This window comes from Pyrgilauda ruficollis, unplaced genomic scaffold, assembly GCF_017590135.1.
Source record: "Pyrgilauda ruficollis isolate IOZ18807 unplaced genomic scaffold, ASM1759013v1 scaffold13, whole genome shotgun sequence".
In the NCBI taxonomy this organism is placed as follows: Eukaryota; Metazoa; Chordata; class Aves; order Passeriformes; family Passeridae; genus Pyrgilauda; species Pyrgilauda ruficollis.
The window spans coordinates 6,132,560-6,153,244 of NW_024511432.1; the positions used below are offsets into that span (position 1 = coordinate 6,132,560).

The 20,685-nt window shown below is 43.0% G+C and overlaps 1 protein-coding gene and 2 non-coding genes across 3 annotated transcripts in view; all 3 read right to left on the reverse strand.

The window, feature by feature from the left end:
* The window catches only part of SF3B3 (splicing factor 3b subunit 3), a 28,913-nt gene that overhangs the window by 6,629 nt on the left and 1,599 nt on the right, over positions 1-20,685 (reverse strand). The window contains exons 4-20 of the mRNA XM_041458957.1: positions 19,448-19,620; positions 18,963-19,104; positions 17,913-18,025; positions 17,072-17,209; positions 15,849-15,952; positions 14,488-14,653; positions 13,921-14,016; positions 13,318-13,390; positions 7,785-7,936; positions 7,238-7,393; positions 6,935-7,090; positions 6,135-6,278; positions 5,140-5,262; positions 3,642-3,796; positions 2,343-2,517; positions 1,509-1,714; positions 458-614 (exon numbers count right to left, since the gene is read on the reverse strand). Of these exons, the coding sequence (XP_041314891.1) occupies positions 458-614; positions 1,509-1,714; positions 2,343-2,517; positions 3,642-3,796; positions 5,140-5,262; positions 6,135-6,278; positions 6,935-7,090; positions 7,238-7,393; positions 7,785-7,936; positions 13,318-13,390; positions 13,921-14,016; positions 14,488-14,653; positions 15,849-15,952; positions 17,072-17,209; positions 17,913-18,025; positions 18,963-19,104; positions 19,448-19,620 (2,429 nt within the window). The remainder of the gene's footprint in view (positions 1-457; positions 615-1,508; positions 1,715-2,342; positions 2,518-3,641; positions 3,797-5,139; positions 5,263-6,134; positions 6,279-6,934; positions 7,091-7,237; positions 7,394-7,784; positions 7,937-13,317; positions 13,391-13,920; positions 14,017-14,487; positions 14,654-15,848; positions 15,953-17,071; positions 17,210-17,912; positions 18,026-18,962; positions 19,105-19,447; positions 19,621-20,685) is intronic.
* On the reverse strand, positions 17,675-17,754 carry LOC121349020. The gene has a single exon (XR_005954453.1). It is a non-coding gene; the product is annotated as a small nucleolar RNA SNORD111 (small nucleolar RNA).
* Positions 20,317-20,398, reverse strand: LOC121349021. The gene has a single exon (XR_005954454.1). It is a non-coding gene; the product is annotated as a small nucleolar RNA SNORD111 (small nucleolar RNA).

Below are 20,685 nucleotides of genomic sequence, written 5' to 3' on the forward strand. Positions count from 1 at the left end.
TCAAACAGCATCCAAGGAAGATGACAGTTCATAACAGCTGCACATGGTCAGCCAAGGACTGAGAGTCTTAGCACCAGGGTTCAAGTAACCCAAGTATGACTTTGCTCTGTAAACAAGTGCTTAAGCAGCTCTCTGAACTCATATTCCAGAAAGCAGAGCCATTTCCCTCCCCCTCCCTAAAAGGGGCATGAAAAACACTGCTCCTTTCCAATTTACCCAATCACATGGGTAAAACTGGGACTCTTGCAAGATCTGTGTTCAATCCTCAGCTCTGCAAAAGATGTACCAAATTATTTTGTAGGAGGTAGCTAATTTTTTCCAAGGCTGCTTCCAGTGTGTAACACCAGCACGACAAGGATGCCCAGGATGCACCAAGTACTGCAATATCACTGCAGCACTCAGGCAAGTAAGAGCTACTCCAACACTCAGCCTGGAAATGACCCCATCACTCCCTCACCTTGTGCAGAAACTCCAGCTTCTCACCACTATTCACCAGCTTGTATGTGTAGACAAACCCCCCAGCAACTGAGCGTGGGTTCAGAATCAGGTCCTTGGCGACTCCCACCAGCACGTACCACTCATCACCAGTGTTGGAGAACCGGCACACAGCCACGCTGGAAACGACAGGACACAGCAGGACATCAGTGTCATCACCACACTAGTGCTGCACACCCAGACTGGGCCCCTGACAGCACAACCTGCACCTGCCCAGCAGAGATTTGAGAGTCCAACCCTTCAACTCTGACATTTGAAGAAATACATAAGAAGTCATTTTTCCTCCTTGTAGAAATGTTTAACGCAGGTTTGTTCATTCCACACTACACTCTCCATGTGTGTTCTGTCACATAGGCCCAAAGCATTTTATATTTTCACAATGCCCAGTGTTACTTTACACTTTCACAGGCTGGACACTGCCTAGTGATGTGCAAAACTCTACTAAAAGATATTTTTCAAAGGCTGTTCCTACTGGGACATATACAAATAACTTTCCTCATCTTCCAGTGTTATTTCCTGCTCAGTAAATAGCTCAGGCAGGTTAGAAATGGCAGGTCAGCCTTTTGGACTAACATGACCTAACTCTACTTCACCTGCTGAGGCATGTGCTATGCTTCATGGTTATTGTGTTGGTTTTCCCCTCCAGTCTAACACTTCCCTTTTCCATTTAAACTATCCTCAGTTTATCTGGATGAGAAGGACAAGTCAGAGATAACAGCACATTCTCTTCTTCCTAGCTCTCTTATCTGTCATTTACACGCCTGTGTTGGTCTTTAGGCACTGGGGTACAGCAACCACATTTGGAGCACCACAAGCTCTAAATGCCACATGGGGACAAGATTAGGGTTGGAAGGGAAGGAAAGGTAAGACAAATAACTTCTGGAACTTCAAGCCAGCCTTTTGATAATATGTTCCATCTGGATTTCAGCTCAGTAACAGATAAGCAAAAGGAAAAAAACACCTAAGACTCATCACAAGCAGGGACTTTTGCTGCATCTGGCAATGCTTCTTACCTGAAAGCAGCTTCATTCTGCTCCAGCTGAACCAGATCTAATGTATTTCCCTGGATGGGGTTCATCACTCTGATAACAGAGGCCCACTGACCATTCCCTGCCTTGGGAGCACCAAAGATGGACTCAGGAAGATTCTCGTTCAGAAAGGCTGCAGCCATCTCTGCAGCCAGCTCCCTCTCATCCTCACCCGCAGCCTCCACCATTTCCTAGGGCATTAAAGGACAGGAGAAAAGAACAGCTCAGTCATTTCCTTTCCCAGTATGCTGATGCTCTGCATAAAATACAACCTCCCTGTTTTGCCTAAGCCTAGGTATTCTGGGGAAATGTACTGCCTGTGAAGACATAAAACTCATTAAGTCCCAAAGCTTCCACCCAGCCTGAGCTTATTCCGCAGGGAGCCTCTACAGCTCAGAGCATGGCTGTGTCAGCTCTGCCCTGCCCCAGTGACAGTTGTCTGGGGAGCTATTTCTCCAAATCAACAACCCTGGAAACAATCCTGAGAAGAAAATAAACAATCCACTGAAATGCAAGCATCCTCAACCAACCACAGAAACCCCATAGAACAGTGTTACACAAGCAAGACTGTCCTTCTCTAGGGTGTTTCTTAAAATATGCCCTAACAACATGCAAAAGAAGGAACACTGGGGAGCGGTGCATTCTGCCGAAATTTATGTTTTGAGGCAGATCTCCACACCTCTTCCAGTCCCTGCAATCACACAGGGCAGAAAGCCTTGCAGGTAACGGCAGCTGGGAACTAATGAGCAGGGAGCACTTCCAGCTGCAGAATCCCCTCTGGGGAACAGATGGTGTGTACCTGTCCCCCAGCCCAATTACCTCAGCCATTTGCTGCTTCCTCTGTGCTTTGGTGGCCTCAGTGTAAGCATTGTGGTCTGTCTCGATGATGATCAAGTTGTTGCTCTCTGGGTGAATGACAAATTTTCGGGGTGTGTACTGCAATGGGAAGGCAACCTGGTTGAAGACTGCTCCCAGCTTCTCCAGGGCCAAAATCCTGGGGGACAAAGATGTGACATGTGTTGAACACAACCTAAAAACAGCTGTCCAAGAGAATGAAGCTGGAATGGAACTTTTTCTCTGTGAAGCTGGCTACTGCTAGAGAGGAGTAGCACCTTTCTCAGGCCAGGCAGCAACTAGCAAACAGCTCCAGAGAGCAGAGCAAAACTAATATCCTAAAATAGGAGTCCATGGTGTGAGACAGGTGAGACCTTCAGCACGAGGTCTTTGAGGGCTCTTGCTGTCTCAGGATGCGTTCTGACTGGTGCTGAAGCAAGTCTATCCCAAGAGCAACAAAGAGCACATGGAAGAAGGAAAGTGCACATTTGGGGAACACATCATCTGAATCTAAATGTGACATTGACTTTGACATATAATCAAATGCTCCTCAGAGGCACTTCAGTTAAAAAGAGTATGAAAAATGCAATGCCAGCTCTTTCTTCCTGTGACTTGCTAGCTGAAATGCCAGTTCTTCTGGCATTTGGTGTCTAAAAACCACAAGTCTTTCCAGAAAGAATGGCTCCTTTAAAAGCAATGAATGCTGTAATATTTCAGTGAGGACAGATATGAAAAAAGTGCCTGTTCAAGTGCATACAGCACAGCATCTGAATTTGTGGTCCATTATTTTCATTTATCTTTTTAGTATCTCAGCTGAACTTTGAAAAAGGCAACAAACACATCCCTGTCATGCCTCTGGTTTCTGAGATCACGTGGTTCATTTCCTGCAAAGCAGCCAATTCAGATCACAAACCACAAGACCCTAATACATAATAGGTCCACATTTATTAAAAGCTTCCTTCTCTCAGGATCAGAGAATTGAAGAATAACTTGAATTACACTTATTTAAAAAAGTTAGAAAATATAAATCTGAGAAGCATACTCCATTTATTTTTGACAGCATAATTTTCTTATTTTTTTTTAATTTTTAAAATTTTTGTAAATTGTCTGTTTTCTGAAACCCATCCAATCATCATCTATAATAAAAAAATCTATAATAAAAAAATTTTTTTCAAGTAAAGTCACTTTACCTCTTTCCTTTTGAATGTCAGGTGGAATTCACCACCGCTTCACCTGCCTGGCATCCCAGCCCACAAGCATTTGTGTTTCCCCTTTGATGCTTACCTCAATGTGTTTGTGGAGATGGCCACAATGCCCTCAGGGCACTGCTCAGAAGCAAAACCAGATGCAAACTCCAGTGTCTCATAAGACAGGGGAGTCAGGTGGAAGCGGGATTGATAGGAATAACTAAGCCAGGAACGGCTCGACATGGCCAGCACCTGGGAAAGACAGGCAGCAAATTTATTAGGTTTGGGAATGGAGGCAAGTTCACTTTATGCAATAGGAATGCATGTACAGGGCCCAACTCTTCCCCATGGGAACAAGTGAACTCTTGTGGGTGGACTCCACCCAGTTCAGAGAACACCTGAAGAGACACTCCTTACTTTCAGCTTTCTCTGGAAATTGCATATGGCATGAAAAGCAACTTTAAAGCACTATCAAGGCAACAAATACTCCAGCTGAGGTGCACTGACACCACTGTAAAAGCCAAGATCTTCTACTACTACCTATAAAAGCCAAGACCAACAATATTGTCATACCTCCTTTTTGTTTTTTCAATAGCTTGTTCTAATGGGAACAGGCCTTTTAAAATAACTATTTACTGCTTTGTCACAATCCAAGTGCTGTAGCACTCTTAGAGAAATTTCCTAAAAATCATCACTAGTTTGAATCAAATTATGAGAAACAAAGGAAGCAGATTGACTTCCAAACTTTTCAGCTTTATACGTTTGGCTAAATGAGTTTCAGTGCAGCCTCTGTTTCTGCCTGAGTGACAACAGCTGATCTCAAAGCAGAGAGAGATTATTCTCAGTTATTCTACAGGTATTCTCTGCTAGAGCTGCAAACCTCCTCATCTCCAAGTTACAGCTAGCAGGAGCAAGTTGAATAGATTCACCCAGTGTACCTTAACACTACAGTTGAGCTCAAATTCCCAGATCCAGCTCCCTACACTGATCAGCAATATTTCTCAACTCTGAAGGTGTCATCCAAAAATGAGTCAAGCAGGGGGTGGCTGATTTCCCCAGTGCCACATCAGAAGGGCTGGAAATGGCACTTCTGATGAAACACATTCTTCCTTCTATGCCAAATCTTGCAGATATTTTCCTTGAACCATGTATGGCAGCTGTCCAGCCCTTGGCTGAGCTATTCTCAACATGCAAGGACACAACCATTCACTGCATCAAGCATTCAAGGGTAAGTTTTCTGCACAGAGCTCTCTCCATCTCTGTGCACTACAGCATGAAAGATGTGTCTGTCAGCCCAAGAACCTGCTCAGACCTCTCCAAGCACACTGTAAACACAGCCTATGGGTCAGATGAATCCTAGTTCAGAGAAAGCAGGGCAGCACTACACAGCAGTAAGGGGAGTAAGAACAAGGCTGTTGGTGAAAGAACAAGCTGTGAGCCAGACAGCTCCACAATGAAGTAATACTTCCCACCCTTACCCAGAGGGTCCTGCTGTGCTGCAGGGATGCTTCCCCACCCTGCCCACCCATAAGAAAATCTGGGCTGTGGTGCCTGGGGAGTGGATCTGCACCCCTGCAAGAGCTGGCCTCCCTTACCGCCTCCTGGCCTTGCATCCGCACACGGAAGAGTTTGACAGGCCGTGAGCCGAGGTATCTGGTCCTGGTGTCAGACAGATCGCCAGTGACAGGGTCCAGGACGGTTCGCAGCAGCACGCCGTTCTTGACAGCAGCAAAACAAGAAGATCCAGGTTGAAGGTAAGAAGTAACTTACTATGTGCACAATTCAAAACAACTGAGAGGCAGTTTCTGAAGAATTAGCTGTTTGTTTTCCCAGCTGTCGGTACAACTCTCCCCTACAGCCACACTTAATAGCAAAGAAAGTACAGGTCCTGCACAGTTCTACAGCCAGAAAGGACTGCCTCCAAAATAAAACACAGACTGAGGACTTCAGTATATCACACAAGCCATAAAAACCTGAGGGTGGATTCCAGATCCCCATCCCTCTTGGTAAAAAGGATTTGCCCAAAAACTCATGCTCCTTAAAAAGAGATTGCATTCTGACATCAAACTTGAGGTATATGGAAGAATCTAAAATGTGATGATTGTTTTTAACACATGTTGAATTGTCAAAACAGCATTTCTTTTGTCAAAGACCAGAGAATCTGTACTGGACGTAACAAAAAGCTGTGAAACAGCAAAATTATTAGAGCAGAACCTCTGCTTGTGGGCAGTTACTTGTTTGACACTCTGCCCTACAAGCAGTTTTTAAAGAGCTGCTCAAACATTTCACACAGAAATATTTCTTAAAATATGCTTCCTTCTTGAATGGGAAAAGCACAGTCTGTCCTACATAAAACCTGGTATAATATACTGTCTTTTGACTAGTCTTTAATCTAAAAATGTATGGGGAAACTCACACCTCTATGAAGTCACACAGTGAATTCCTAAGTCAGGGTTGTCAAACACATTGTAACAAAGAGGGAAGTTAGGCTTTGTGTTGCACTGCACGATGACAGGGTTATTTTAACAAACCAATTTCAAGTAAAAGCTCCTCAAAACACGCCAGCCAGAACCAGGCAAGAACCCCTCACCTGCAGTCCAATGTTCAGGTACAGAAAGCCAATGGAGCCCCTCTCTCCCAGCTCATCCTGCTTCTCTGTGCCACCCATCTCCACGATGCACAGCGACTCGGGCTGTGCAGGCAGTGCCTGCATGCTCAGGGGCTGCAAACAATCCTGGGGGAAACAGGACAGAGAGACAACGCCAGTCAGCAAGGCTTGGCATGGCAAGATCTTCCAGAAAGAAGTATTTACAGAAAAAGGAAAAAACAAGTTATAACACATGCTGGCTCTATGCACTTTGGCAAGCAGGAGTGGTACCTGCCTGGCCTTAAGAGAAGATAAACTGGATCCTTCCAAACTCTTCTAGCACCATTTGCTGCTATTTAGCATGGAGTTACCTAAGAAAAATTTAGGTCACTACAACCAGCTTTGAACACCTCATCTGTTGCAGGAGGACGAATAATAAGTTTGGTTTGCTGCCAACTTGCCTGCAGAATGAGTCTTTTAGTACGGGTACAAACAGGGAGATGAGAGGGGAAACCAAACAAAAAACCCACCCAAAACGAAACAATAGAAGAAAACTATTTTGTGACTCATCAGCTGAGCCTCCAGAGGCATAAGTGATTCTCAACAAAACCAGAGTATCTGTTAGAGGGAAGGACCAAGGGCCATGCTTCCTGCCAACCAGCAGAGAAAAACCATGCAAGCTGTGCATTCCTGCTCACCCATCTGAATATGGAAAGACAGTTTGGATGGTGACAGTCCACCTCTGGAGGATCCTTCTGAACATTTTAAACCAATGAAAGGGTAATACCAGAGCAGCTACTCACTGAAGGGTCAAGTGAAATGATTCTGACAGTGTTGTCCACCAGTCCAACAGCAAGGAAGCGGGAACGCTGCTCCCCAGGGGGAACATTGGCCAGGCTCATGCAAACGACGTCAGCAGACATCTCCTTTCTCTCCGTGTACTCATTCAGCTGTCCTGACTGAGAAAGAATAACATAAGACTTACTAGATACTTTGTTTTTAAACGATGCTTTGGATTTGTTATATAAACAATATCGCAATTTTAAAACAATTTATTACCCCATACCTCACTCTTCCAAACTCATTCACAATATTAACACACATACCGGGTCCATCTCAAAGTAAACCAGTTCTCCTCCAGTCAGTGCTATCACTACTTGTCTTTGGTTCACAGCACATTTTACAATGGTCTTCTTCCCTGGTGTCTTCCATTCATTTACTCTTTTATCTGCTCGGATGTGCCGGATCCCATCTGGATAAACCTGAAGGAAAAAAAACATCATATCAATTCTGTATTTACCATCTCTTCACAACTCCCCTTTTACTGATGGTTCTTACTCAGCAGAAGCCAAAGGCAAGAACTGCTCCTGGCAGCAGTGATCTGAACTATGCACCAGGCTGAACCAGCAGGATGATAATTGCAAGCTAGGATAAATGCATCTTTCAACCACAGCAAGGAACTACTGAAGGAGATTATGACCATTTTGAAGTGGTCCAGTTTCACTTAGCAGATAAAAAAAGGGAAAGGCTGAATCAGCATAATTCTCTGACAGTCCACACCTTTAGACATGTGTTGCACTACTGCAAAAATCACATCTGTGCAGCAAGCTGAGAGGGCAGACAATAGACATATAAGAAGCAGCTTTCCATTACCTGTACCAAAGCATCATCACCAAGAAGAGAGCAGGACAAGGTCGGTGTAGTACCCAGGAATCCAGAGTCAGTCACTTCTTCTACAGTCTCTCCGATAGACAGCACCAGTGTGGCATTTACGAAGGACACAATAATGTAGGCATCAAATTCATCTGGTCAAGGGAGACAGGGAAAAAAAAGAGTGCTGATTTAGTAAATGCAAAGCTTCCCAACACAATCAGCAGTCTGACAAATGTCTAGCAGTTACTCTTCAGCAGAATTCCTGTGATAATTACAGCTGCTGACAGTATTGCACAAGTTCGCTCTGGGACACGCTGTCCAAAAGCCAGCCACTGCCGGACTCCAAACAATGCAAAACTGAGCCAGGGATCAAACCATGATCCAGATCCACAGTCAATTCACAATACTCTGGATTCTTGTACATTTTTTCAAAGAACGCTCAAGTTCTTGAAGCCTTTAAGACAGTTGTCCCCCTCACCCAAGGAGCAGAATCCACATTTAACACTCAACAAAGTCAAACTAAATATTCTATTCCAAAAGCTTGAACATAAGGAATCTATCTGCAGAAACCACAACACAGATGCTGCACACAGGAGGTTGCAGGACCACAATCTCTATCTAGCAGCCACACAATAAAAGGCTGCAGAGAACAATTAGGGCGCACTGCAGCAGAATTCAGGGTTAAACCTGCTCTACCATCCTCCAGAAGCTTAACTGGCTTCCATTCACACTGTGAGAGTCTCCTGGGATAAGAAACAATTACATTTTTAAGATAGTTGCAATACTGTCATTTATCCCAATAGAAGTAAAGGTCAGTGTTTGCTCTATCATCTCCAGTACTGGCTTCTCCCAAAGGGGACAGCGTGGGAGACTACTGTAGCTTGGACATGGAAGAGATATGCTAATCAAAATAATCTTAAGAGCTCATTTGGAAATAGGAAAACTTTGTGAGAAATGAGGGTAGTAGGACTGGGTAAAGCAAAAATCCCAGTTCATTGCTCTTTGCTTTCACTCTGCAGAAAGCAATAGGTCTTAAGAGGGGAAGAGGACAATCTCATTAAAAGAGAATAACAAAAGTAACAGAAACAATGAAGTCTACAGGGAAATGGAGCCAGAAGCCTTGGAAGAGAAATAAGATTGCCTCAGAGAAGCAACTCCACTTCTACTGCTGTTGTCATGCAGCTGCTATTTCTTAAAAAGAAAATTCCTAATTTTAACCCAACTCAACCCAAAGCTCAGACTTGGGCACCACAGTGTACCTAGTGGAGGTGAAGGCATAAGAGCTGTCAGTTTCTGCTCTTCAAAGGAGATTCTCCATAATTTTCAAACACTGGAGACGCAGAAAAATGGCTAATAGAACTTTAACAGAAAAGGAAAATAAAGGAGTCTCACTAGGATGGAAACAGGATGCCACAAAATACGATGCAGCAGCTTAAAGAACCCGAGCTGGGTTAACCAAAACAAATGCTTCAAGAACTAATAATCCTTTTCTTATCCACCCTGTTTAGATGGAAGCATTGCCAAACCTGCTGTGTCACGTTTTTAACAAAAAGTTCTTACATACAGTTGAAAATATGCAAGTGAAAAATTAAAAAACCCTATCATTCTTCTCTGCAACATCTGGTACACAGACGACAGCTCTGATCAAACTGATGAGTTCTGTGTAACTACAGCAATTTCAACAGAAGTCTGTGGCATAAACTCTGTTACTACGCTATTAACTGCTCGCAGCCTATAACCTCCAACAGCTCCAAAACCCTACAAACAGGAACTGGTCCATTTGGGGGAATGAGAAAGCAGGAACTGAATCTGCAGAGAGAATTCCATCAGTAACACCAACGACTTGAACGCCTGGTTAAACAGGAGAATTCTTCCAACATCAACAGCAGATGATAAGAGTTCAGCAACACACACACACTGCTTAATTTCTACACAGCAGCTTCTCCTACAAACTTGCACAAATTTTTCAACACCAGAAGTCTAGAAGAATTCCTCGATCATGGAGTTTCTAGCAGTTCACAGGCTAAGCATTTGATTCATAAATATCCCATCGACAGGATGTTCTAAGAATTCCATTTCAAAGACCACTGTTGCTTTCCAAATTACTTCAGAGCTGCTGCCTTCCTCCCTGGGGGCTGTCAATTCTCATGATAAACCTCTGTGTCCCAGCTGGAGGTTTAAACATGTGATTTGGCACAGGACAAAGAACTCCCATTTGAAAACAAAACAGATTCCCTTAGTCCTATCTAAACGAAAACTCATTCCTACCTCTTAATACTTTTTAGCTCTTTCTTTCCATTGGCTTACATTTATATTAGAGTATGCATTTAAGTCTGTGTCAATAGTAGTGACAAGTGCATTTTTGCTTGAAGTCTGTTTTGTTTAATGACTCTCTGCTGGAGCTTTTGAAATAAAAGGTTTGATTTACCAGAATTAAGTCAGTGAGTAAGACACATTCATCTAGGTTCAAACAATACATTTTTGGTTTAGAAAATACAGCAGTCTAGTTGAAATTAAGAGGACTAAATCCCTAGGGCACACTGAGGATTGTTCTCAGTTAGAAAAAGAAAAGTTCTACAGATTTTAATATGAAAAGATGTCTACTTAGCTCTGCACAATCTCAAGCAAAACATCAGGCTCCCCAGAGTTTTGAACAGATAGACATCATTTTGTATGCAGACACAAGACTTCAGAGATGCTTATTACTGTACTGATTGCACCAGTCAGCTCCTTTCAGTGAGTAACAGAGACATTTTAATGACTCTGAAGAGCCACAGCTGGACTCGTTCTCCTACACATGCATTACAAGTTTTCTGCAGCTTCATGCAAACATCACAACCAGTTATGAAAACACGACATTTCAGTCCATGAACTCTACACTACTGTGTTTTTTATTATTTATCATGGATTCAGTTTGAGTTAGGCCATGAGAATTCCATTCTTATACACCAGTCCAGTCCTGACAGTTTTCTCAACTCTGTAGCATCTGAATTTTCACTGATACAAATGCAGTCACCAAGAGCTCAGAGGAGTTCAGGGAGCGAACTGGTGAGCAGTGTTAGAGCTCAGGATCACTCTCATTTAACAGACTCTCAGGGGATGACAGCACATTTTCCTGGGCTTCTGTTTACTACTGCATGGTGACTCCGCAGCGCTGACTCACTGCTCCTCCAGCAAGAGTGCCAGGTAGGGAATGCTGGCTCTTAGCTCCCATCTGTCCCAGCACAGCACACACCTACACCCAGATCATCCAACTGGAATAGTTTGGTGCAAATCCTACCCACTTCTGTCTCACAGGCAGATGAATCCCATAACCACAGGGCATTCCCATGCCAGCAATACCAAATGCTCCAAGCACACTTGATCTTTTGCTCTTGGAAGGTCTGTACAAAGCAGCTGGAAGCCTAATCTTTGTCTGCAAGAGAGCTGAAAATACCCCTAAAACACACACATCCAATTTTAGCAAGAACTGACTGTCCCACAGAGACACAGTTGATTGTTTTGCTTCCCAAGGACTGCAAGATGGACTGGGATCTGCTTTCTACTCCTCAGCTACTCAACTTCAAAGGCAACAATCTTCAACTACACACCAATTTCTAGAATTTGTTTAGTGAAGTGCTTAGCAGAAATGTAGCCCCATGCTGTTGGGATTCTCTGTGGTTAACCTGTGGTACTGTACAGTAGCCCCTAGCAGTAGGTACACACCTGTGGTGATCAGCACCTCCACCACCAGCCACCTGTGGAAGAAAAAAAAAGGCTTGGTATTGGTAGTGAGTATCACCACGTACCAGCCAAGGTTAGTATTTGCTTTGAAGACTGCAGACCTGGGTGTTTCTTACAGAGGCCTTGCAGCACACACACACTGCAACATCGAGGCAGAGCTGGGTAACCCCACACTGCCAAGTGTGCCCTCAAGGGCACTTTAATGATTACATTCATGTTTGAAAATGTTCTGCACTCTTTCTGATTAAAACGCACTAAAATAATTTCTGAATTCCAAGACTTGGAACTTGGGGATCAGTTTCGCAGAACTATAAACTGTATTCAGTGAGTAGCACAGCTTAACACCTACAGATTCCAGCCTTTCTGAATCATGGAGATGATCATGCTGAAACCTGGAAAATTTGGAAGGTGGAAAGAAGAGAAGGCAATGAGACTGCTCCTGCTTCCTGCAGAACATCAGTGGTCCTTCATCTCCTGAAAAGTCAAAGTCTTCTTCTGGAACCCCAAGAGAAAAGATTTTAAAACTGTAAGGTGATGTCAGAAGCCTCCAGTCCTCCGAGGGAGAAAATCATACCAACTTCTTTTCCAGAATGCTGGAGAAAAGGTTTCTAACAAACTGGAATGCCTCTTTTCAGAAAACCAGGTTTGTTTTTTTTTTAATACGAACTGTGGAAATATTTTCCTTTTGACCCTTTTATTTCTTGGGGAGACATAAAGGCACTTTATGTTCAAATCTCCTCCCTTATTGCTTAGGCAGTGCATGAATCTCAGGACATGAGCACAGAAATTCATGGCAGGTCTCACATGGCAAGGTAAAGCCCACCGCAGGATTTGAAATTCCCACAGTAACTGGTTTCCTGGAAGATACACTACTCTGCTTAAATACAAGGTATCATGTCACCATAGCAGGCTAAGGCCTCTATTGCAACAATCTGGCCTTTCTAGACCCTGTGTATAAACCTAGGGAAGCCTTTGTGAGAGTTATACAACTGCTTGGGAAATAATCCCTGAGACTGCCAGCACTCAGAAGAGATTCCCTACAAGCTTTTTAGGAGTTTCTGTGCAATTCTGCTCTCCCATAAAGAGAAAGGCAGAAGGTACATTTCCTCTTGTACATTAGTAATAGCAAGGCTATTATTTCAGATCATGAAATTAAAAAAAAACCAACAACCAACCAAACCCCCCAATCCAGTATATTTTGCCAACCTGAAATCTTAATCTTCCTGGAATCACAAATGTTCTACACACTGCTGGCGTTTGAATAGAGAGTATGTCCTACTCCAGAGTGGCTTTTTCACAGATATGCACAGAAGGAAGTAATAAAATACAAACACTGTTGCTGATTTATCATGTTTGTTCCATAATTTGTATCCCACTCTCTCACAAAGAGCTGATTACTGCAGTTGTCAACACACACATGAAGAATAGTGAGTACACTCCAACAAGAATAGATGTCGCCTGCTGATGTTTGAGCAAGAACTTACGGGCAAAAACTTATGGGAAGTGGGAATGCATGAGAAGTTCAGCAGCTTCAGGCTGCAAATGTACAGCTGACACAGCATACTGGGTGATGGATGCAGCTGCAGGCAGCTGCTTCTTTGTCAAAAGGAAGTGTGACAATACAAGGGGACCAGAGGGTGGGTGGCTTTATAAGACAAGCAGGTGGCTGCTGACTCAAACCACAATTTCTGAGGATGGCACACAAGCATCACACAGCACCATTCCTATCTCCTTGGCCAGAAAACAACAACAAACAAAACACACACAAAAACATTATGACCTCCCTATGCTTCAGGAAAATACTGCATACCTTCAACATGTCTCCTCACAGTCCATACAGCATTGGGGTTACCAGGCAGCTCTGAGACGGCCATTTCAGATACCTAAGAGTAAACAGGAAGAAGGCTCTTTTGCAAACAGATGTTTAGACTTAGTAGAGTAAGCAATCAAATCATGAGCAGTTTTTAAGCTTTCCCACAACTGGGCAGGAAAGCTAACAATTCCCAATTCTGATGCTCTCAGCCCGTGCCAGATGTGCTACAGGGCAAAATATGGTCAGCAATGATATGGCAACATTATTGCACTGGATGATCAGCTTTAAAACAATGTCATCCACCCCCAGCAGAGATCAGCAGCAGCTGGCAGACACCAGGAATGTTCCAGCTCAATACACTCAAGTATTAGAAGAGACAAAATGCAGGTTTTGTTGAAGTCAAGTAAACAAAAAGCCTTTGAGACTGTAAGAATAAACAATACAACAATAAAACCCTTCTATTCCTCAAGAAGCAAGAGAAAGTAGCTCTCCAGACTACAGCAAAAGGAGAATCCTCTCATTCCAGCAACTTTATTTCAAGGATTTCCTCACACTGCCCTCATCTCTCAGGTTTTTCTTCTAAAGTGCTGGATGTCTTACCTCAAGTCCATGTCTTAAAACCCTCAGGGATGACCTGGGCCCACGACCACAAGCCACATACAACTGGGGTGTGTCTTCATTGGCCAAATCTGCTATCTGTGTGGAGAAAAAGCATCAAAACAACATCAATGGAACCAGAAAATGAAACTATACAGACACACAACACACACACACACACACATATATATATATATATATATATATATCATACTACTGCTTTAAGAATATTTTCTCAAACACCAAAAGCTGTGGAGATGCTATGGGGTGTTCCAGCTGCTGCCCTGAATGTTAAGTTTTACTGAAACTCTTTGCAAACAGCTGGTCTGATGGTCAACAGAGAAGCATGACAGAATCACTGGCTGACACTCTGTGTTTAGATATATATATTGCCACAGGAATCAAAAGCTACCAGGTCAGGTAGCAATCTCAGGCAGATGTCTGAGAATTCTGCAGATTTGCCTCTCTATGAGTCTTTACCTGGAGCAGTATTTCTGGAAACCTGGAATAACACAGCTGGTGACTCCACTTACACATGTGGTAAACAGGAACTTGCTGATGGCAACATACCTGACAACACAGAATAGGAGACAAACTGTCCAACTCATCCACCAACACCAGGTTCTTCAGAGGTCGAGGCTGAAAAAAGAATGTGTCTCCTTCCTCAAGAGGCATGGCAGAAGAAAACTCTGGCTCCTCATCATCATCCCCCAGGTGAGCTATCTGGTACAGGTAACTTAAAACAGAAAAAAGCGTGTCAGCATGTTCAGAGCAAGGTTCATGCAGCCTTCTTCAAGTAAGACTTGACCAGATATTCAGGTAGTGGGGAAGAAAGAAATCCAACCCTACATTATTCAGTTAATACTATTTGGCTTTAAGGATTGTCATCTGGGTAACAAAATATTTAAAAAGACTCAGAGGCCTGCAAAGACAAAAAACCCCCTTCCCCCTCCCCACAACCTCCCAGCTTCAGCTCTTCACATTTGCAGCTGTCACTGGCAAGGTATCCCAGAGTTTCAGTATTTTGTTTACCCTTGAGTCTTTTAGATATTCTTGTGTTTAAGCCAAAGCAGCAACTGACAGCTGAGGCCAAAAGCAAGGCCAATGGCTAGGACTTCAACTCCACAGTTATCTATTTTATTGGAATACTCTCACTTCTTAAATCATACTATTTTTAACCACATTCCCTATTCCAATTTATGAGCCCAAATAACACAACAATAAAACTTCAGAGAAGAAAAAAATAAAAAACCACAACCAAAACAAAAATCCCACAGAAAGATAGACTGAGTTACTTCCTGGTTTTAATAAAGCTCGAATATGGCTTCCTCAACTCAGACTCAGTCCAGCAAACTGACTGGGGCTCCCTCAGGTGGCTGACTGCAGATAGTCAGGAAAATCTCCATTCCTGTGAATCTCTCCCTCAGACACAGTTAAGTTAATCTTCAAAGGTGTGCATGATCCTTTAGAGTATTTAGAAGTCCAAGCATGAATTCAGAGAAAGCCCTCAATTACACATCTAGTAAGGAAAGGAACACAGCTACTAATAAGAAATCCTATTTACTTCCAAGTGGGCCATACACACAAAAATTAAAACCTATCAAACTAATTGAAAAGATAATTAATCTAGATATGTGATGAACCCTACACAAACAGCAAGTGCTCAATTTTTCCAAAATCTGCTGCAACAGCAAGTAACCTTTTGTTCTCTGCACTTCATCATCTAATCTGAGTTCAAACAACAAGAAAATTCCCCCATTCATAGTCTAATCCAATTGTTCTTCTCAATCCCTCTGAACAAAGCACTAATTTACCCATTAAATCAGAGGTGTTGTCTTTCTGTGCACAGTAAGTTCAAGGGTCAGTCTGCAGGCCTGAACAGAACCACTCTGTTTCAGGGGAAAAACACTGACATAAAATTGTTTACTTACTGGTTTCCAAATTCAGATGCCACAAAGAGAAATCCTGTTTTCAGCACACACATGGCAGCAGCAACAGGAACAGTGTCAAAGTACTTCAGTCGAATCTCTGTTACCTGAAAGCAGATGAAGATGTGACTGTGATGGTAAAATACTGATCTAATAACAAACATCTGCCTAGCTATCTTCTCCAAAGAAATGAACAAGAGCAGGCCAGGCTTAACACATCAGTAGTTTGGGGCACCAGGTTATAAATCACAAAATCCAACAGATCATTTGAACACACAAGCCAGGCTGCCTGTTTTATTCCAAGATTTTCTGCCTTTTGTAACACTGAGTCAATCTGGAAAACAATAGCTGTAAAAATAGGAAGCTGCCTAAGAGAAAAGAAACTTGCTTCACTGAACACCACCAATTTTCCAGCATTAGAAAAACAACTGTCCTGAGCAAATTTCTAAATTTGATACAGTCACAACAGGTGTTGGTGAAACATCCAAGAACAATCTTCAGGTACTTGAACATCACAGAATCACAGAGTATTCCGAGTTGGAAGGGACTGACAAGGATTATCAAGTCCAACTCCTGGCTCTGCAGAGAGCAACCCCAAAAATCACACCATGTGTCTGAGATCATTGTCCAAACACTCCTTGAACTCTGGAAGGCTTGGTGACAATCATCCCCTGTACCAAATATGACATGTTTAGATAGAGAAATTGACATTCAACATTTACTCAAAAACCCAACTAATCACACTGCAGCAGAGAACTTTTCAGAGCGGAATACTAAAACAAGCAGCAGCAAGCCACTGCAAGCCTGTTATTTCAACTCAAAGACCAGCTGTGCCAAGCTAGCTACCTCATCTTGCAAAAATATTGATTGCAGCAATGTAAACGCTCAATTAAGAGACAAGAGGGTACTTGCTGAAATCCAGGGAAGCTAAGTTCCACAGAATAAGGTAATTAACCTCTTCAGGAGATTCATGGACCACAGTTTACATATTTTAAAAAAAGACCACCTCTAGAACATTTTAAGCTCAAGTAACTGCAGTTTAATCCTCACAGGATTTTGCAAACCTTGCACCGTGTCTCTTTATGAGTAATACCCACAGTGGTGACCAGTGTTAACTGTATTACAAATCACGTAAAGCATGTTCCCTTCCCAAACTCACAACAGTAAATAAGTAACTGACTAAGAACTCCTCTCAATTAATACTTCTCCATTCATGTGATGCTCACCATGTCTTCATCAGTCTCCAGAGTAATTTTGAAGATGTCACCCTGCTCTGTCTGGGCCAGGAAGAAGAACATGGACTTGGTCTTATGTGTAGCAGAGCAGACAAAGATCATACCCCTCTCTGGGTCATCCAAGTCATTCTGTCAGGAAAGACAGTGGAGGTCATTGGTGGAATTACCTGACAAGCACAGAGGTGATTTCACTGACTGAAGTATTTCCATTTCACAGGTGTCTTAAGAGCTCTCGGTATGTAAGGAGGTTTTTAACACAAAGCACATCCCTTTGTTACACCTGCAGTCACCCTCAGTACATCTCTGCCCCAGAAGGAAATACAGCTGTGGGAGTTTGTGCCTAAGCATCATCCCTCATCTCTTTTACTTTCCTCTCCAGGCAACTCTCACATATCAAAGCCAAAAACACAGGACAGGGCTGTAACCCACACACAGCTGGTTTTGAGCACCTTGGCAGGTGTCCAAAGCACTGTATTCCTAATACCAAAGGGAAAGGAAGCAGCCTTAGATGCAACAGAGCAGCTGTTGAATTCACCTGCAGCTACAACTGCCACTGTTCAGCATCTCAAGTAATCCTGTCTTGCACTGACAGTGCTGCCTGATCAGAGTCTTTGGAGTATCTCCAGTATAAATCTCAGAGAAGAGACATGAACCACACTCATCACTTCAGGCTATGCCCACCTCCATCCTCCCTCCCAGATAACACACAGCCAGTGAGGCAGATAAGCCAACGTGTTTTTAAACGCCTTTTTTTCCTTACTTTATAACCTTCCTGATGCCCTTAACCTTGAAAGGCAAATTCCAAGCATTCATAATCTTAAAAAATTCTCACCCGTCTCCTGGGAATTGGGCATCTGATATCAGGCTGGTCACCAAAGTTTTTATAAGTAATATAGTTTTCAGAACAGATCAGCACCCCACTGGGGCCATCAGAACCACCAGGAACTGAAAGAAAAATATTAGGAGAAAAGCCTTTACCACAAACTTGACTGGGTGCCTGAAGAACATTTGGTTTTCTTTAAAGCAACAATACTCTCCACCAGCCTGCATATATGAATCTGCTCTTATTGAGAAGACAAAAGACTGAGAACAGCTACCTGTGCCACCATGAGAACAGGACAGATGGAACCAGGGCATCTGGAAAGATGCAGTTTCTAACAAATTGCTTAAGCTTTATCCCTCCTGGGATATTGTTGTCTAGAAAGCCATGACACACTCAAAATACCATACTAGCAACTTGTCAGTTAAACACAACCCCTGAGTTTCTGGCATGTTTGCTTTGTAGAAAAATCCATCAGATGGACTAACATCTTTAGCTAATAGAAGCATTTCTAAAACCATACTCTGTGATCTCAGTGTAACATACCATCAAACAGATTCAGCACAATACTTTGTATCTGTCTCACAGCTGCCTGCAGGAGATAGAACAGGACAAGCATACAAAGAAGCTCTCCTAGCTCAGCACCTTTTGTGCTTGGAGAGAAACCTGCAGCAGCTTCCCTGGTTGAAGGTGTTGTATTGGCTTTGCACCCAACCTCTGCAAGTGGGCTTTCAGTGCATGGATTCATCTACTGCCTTTAGCAGACGGAATCCCATTAAAGAGAGTAAAATAGCACCTACATGTTACTAAAACTAAGTTCTTTTACACTACTACCAGCTAATTTCAGGAGCACTCTCAAACTGCAGCTGCTTCGATGAATACTTGTGTATTTCCATGTGTAAACCACCTCTCATTACCCGACTGCAAGGTCAATTAATTAATTTATACTAATGGCTCAGACTACAACTGAAACAACTCCTAAGATGTAAAGAGTATTGACTGTGTTTTCCTAGGGAATGGGAACCAAGCAGACCCATGCTAAAACAACTCTGTGGGCGGTACCTGTTATGAGGAAGTTGCCATGCTCTTCCAGGGGCTCACTGTATTTCCTGACAACATGGTTCAAACCCAAGTCCAATTCATAAAACGTCAACGTCTGCTGTGTGTTGGCTGCAGCTTCACCTGTTGGATCATTGTCTGCTTCCTAAAACAGAACAGATCGAGGTGTCTTGAAATAAAGGGTTAAAATGAGGAGCAAAGCTGATGCGTTGGGAAACAGTTTTGAGTAGCAACAGAATGGGGACCAAAAGACTTGCTGGAAGCTGCACAAGAGAAGTTCAGACCAAGGAAACGGGCATATTTTCAGCTGAAAAGCAAAAAGAATCAATCACCAAGACAGAAGAGACTTGCCTATTCTGGCTGAAGGCAAGACAAAAAGCCAGTAAACCTGTAAAAAATGAAACTGTCCCAGACAGTAGAAGCAGCCAATATTCCCCAGTGACAGATGAAGAACAGAATAGGAACAACAAAGATGAAGTTCTTCTCACCTCATAATCCATTTCCAGACAAGCAAACATTGGGTTTTCAAACCCCACATCGACTCCCACCACGTGGTAGACCAAGGTATTGGCCTTGTGGGCTTCCAGTGGGGAGGAAATGGTGAGTCGAGCAGCAGCATCTCTGTTCAGGATATACACCAGCTTCTGCTTTTCAATGGCACCTGCAAGAAAGGACAACAGCACGTGAAGCCCATTACTTGATTATCAAATCTGACCATACCTGCAGCCCAAAATCGAATTTTAACTTGGCAAGAGAACATCAGCACTACTTCAGCTGAAGTTCACCACTGGTGTTTATCTCTGTGCCACCAATTAACCTCGAATGTCTCATTTTAAATCTTTCAGATTGCAAGCACAAAATGACAACTTCAGCCCTTTAAAGACAAAGCCTGACCCTTTGAGCTACATTCACCTGGCCCAATATTCCAACTAGCGGCTTGAAGCAGATCTACTCTCTCTTTTTACCACACAAGAGATGACAGACTGCAAGGAAGCAAAGACAAACAGAAAGAAGCATCCAGATGTTCTGCTATTTAAAACCAGTTGGCATGACAACTTTTCCACAGAAATATTTTAACTAAGAAAATGTATCCTTGCTTGACATACAGCATCCACAACATAAAAAACTCCACTTAAATATCAACATGAATGGCACAACTGTGACTGTGCTACTTTCTCACCCAGGAAAACTACACATGTTAGAAAAGAAATCATATTATTGGTATTCCCAGTATAAAAACATACTGGCAAACTACCATCAGCACTGCACAGAGCTGCCTTCAGCAAACTGAGAAAGCTCCATACACCCCGTGCTAAATCATATCAAAAAAATTCTCCCAAGTGTGCTTCTACCTGTGAAGCCTGATCAGAAATGCATCTGGCTGTCTCCATGAGACATCTCAGAGAAGAGACATGAACTCAGAACATCATTTCAGGCCATGGGAACTGACTGGCTACACTGCAGCACTGACACCTGCAATCCCATCCTCTCTCCCACACGCCACACCTCAGGGCTCTGCGCACTGATCTCTTTCCAACTTGTTTTGGTTCAGCACCACAATTTATTTGTGCAATTCCACCAGCATCAAGGAACAATTCTGAATGCCTGCGTTCTCCTTGACACAGCTCACAGCCTGAAACAATTATAATTCCAATTATACCTGGCAGAAACTTGCTCCAAAATAAACATCCACAAGACAGGAGATAAAAATATTAAGAACACAAGC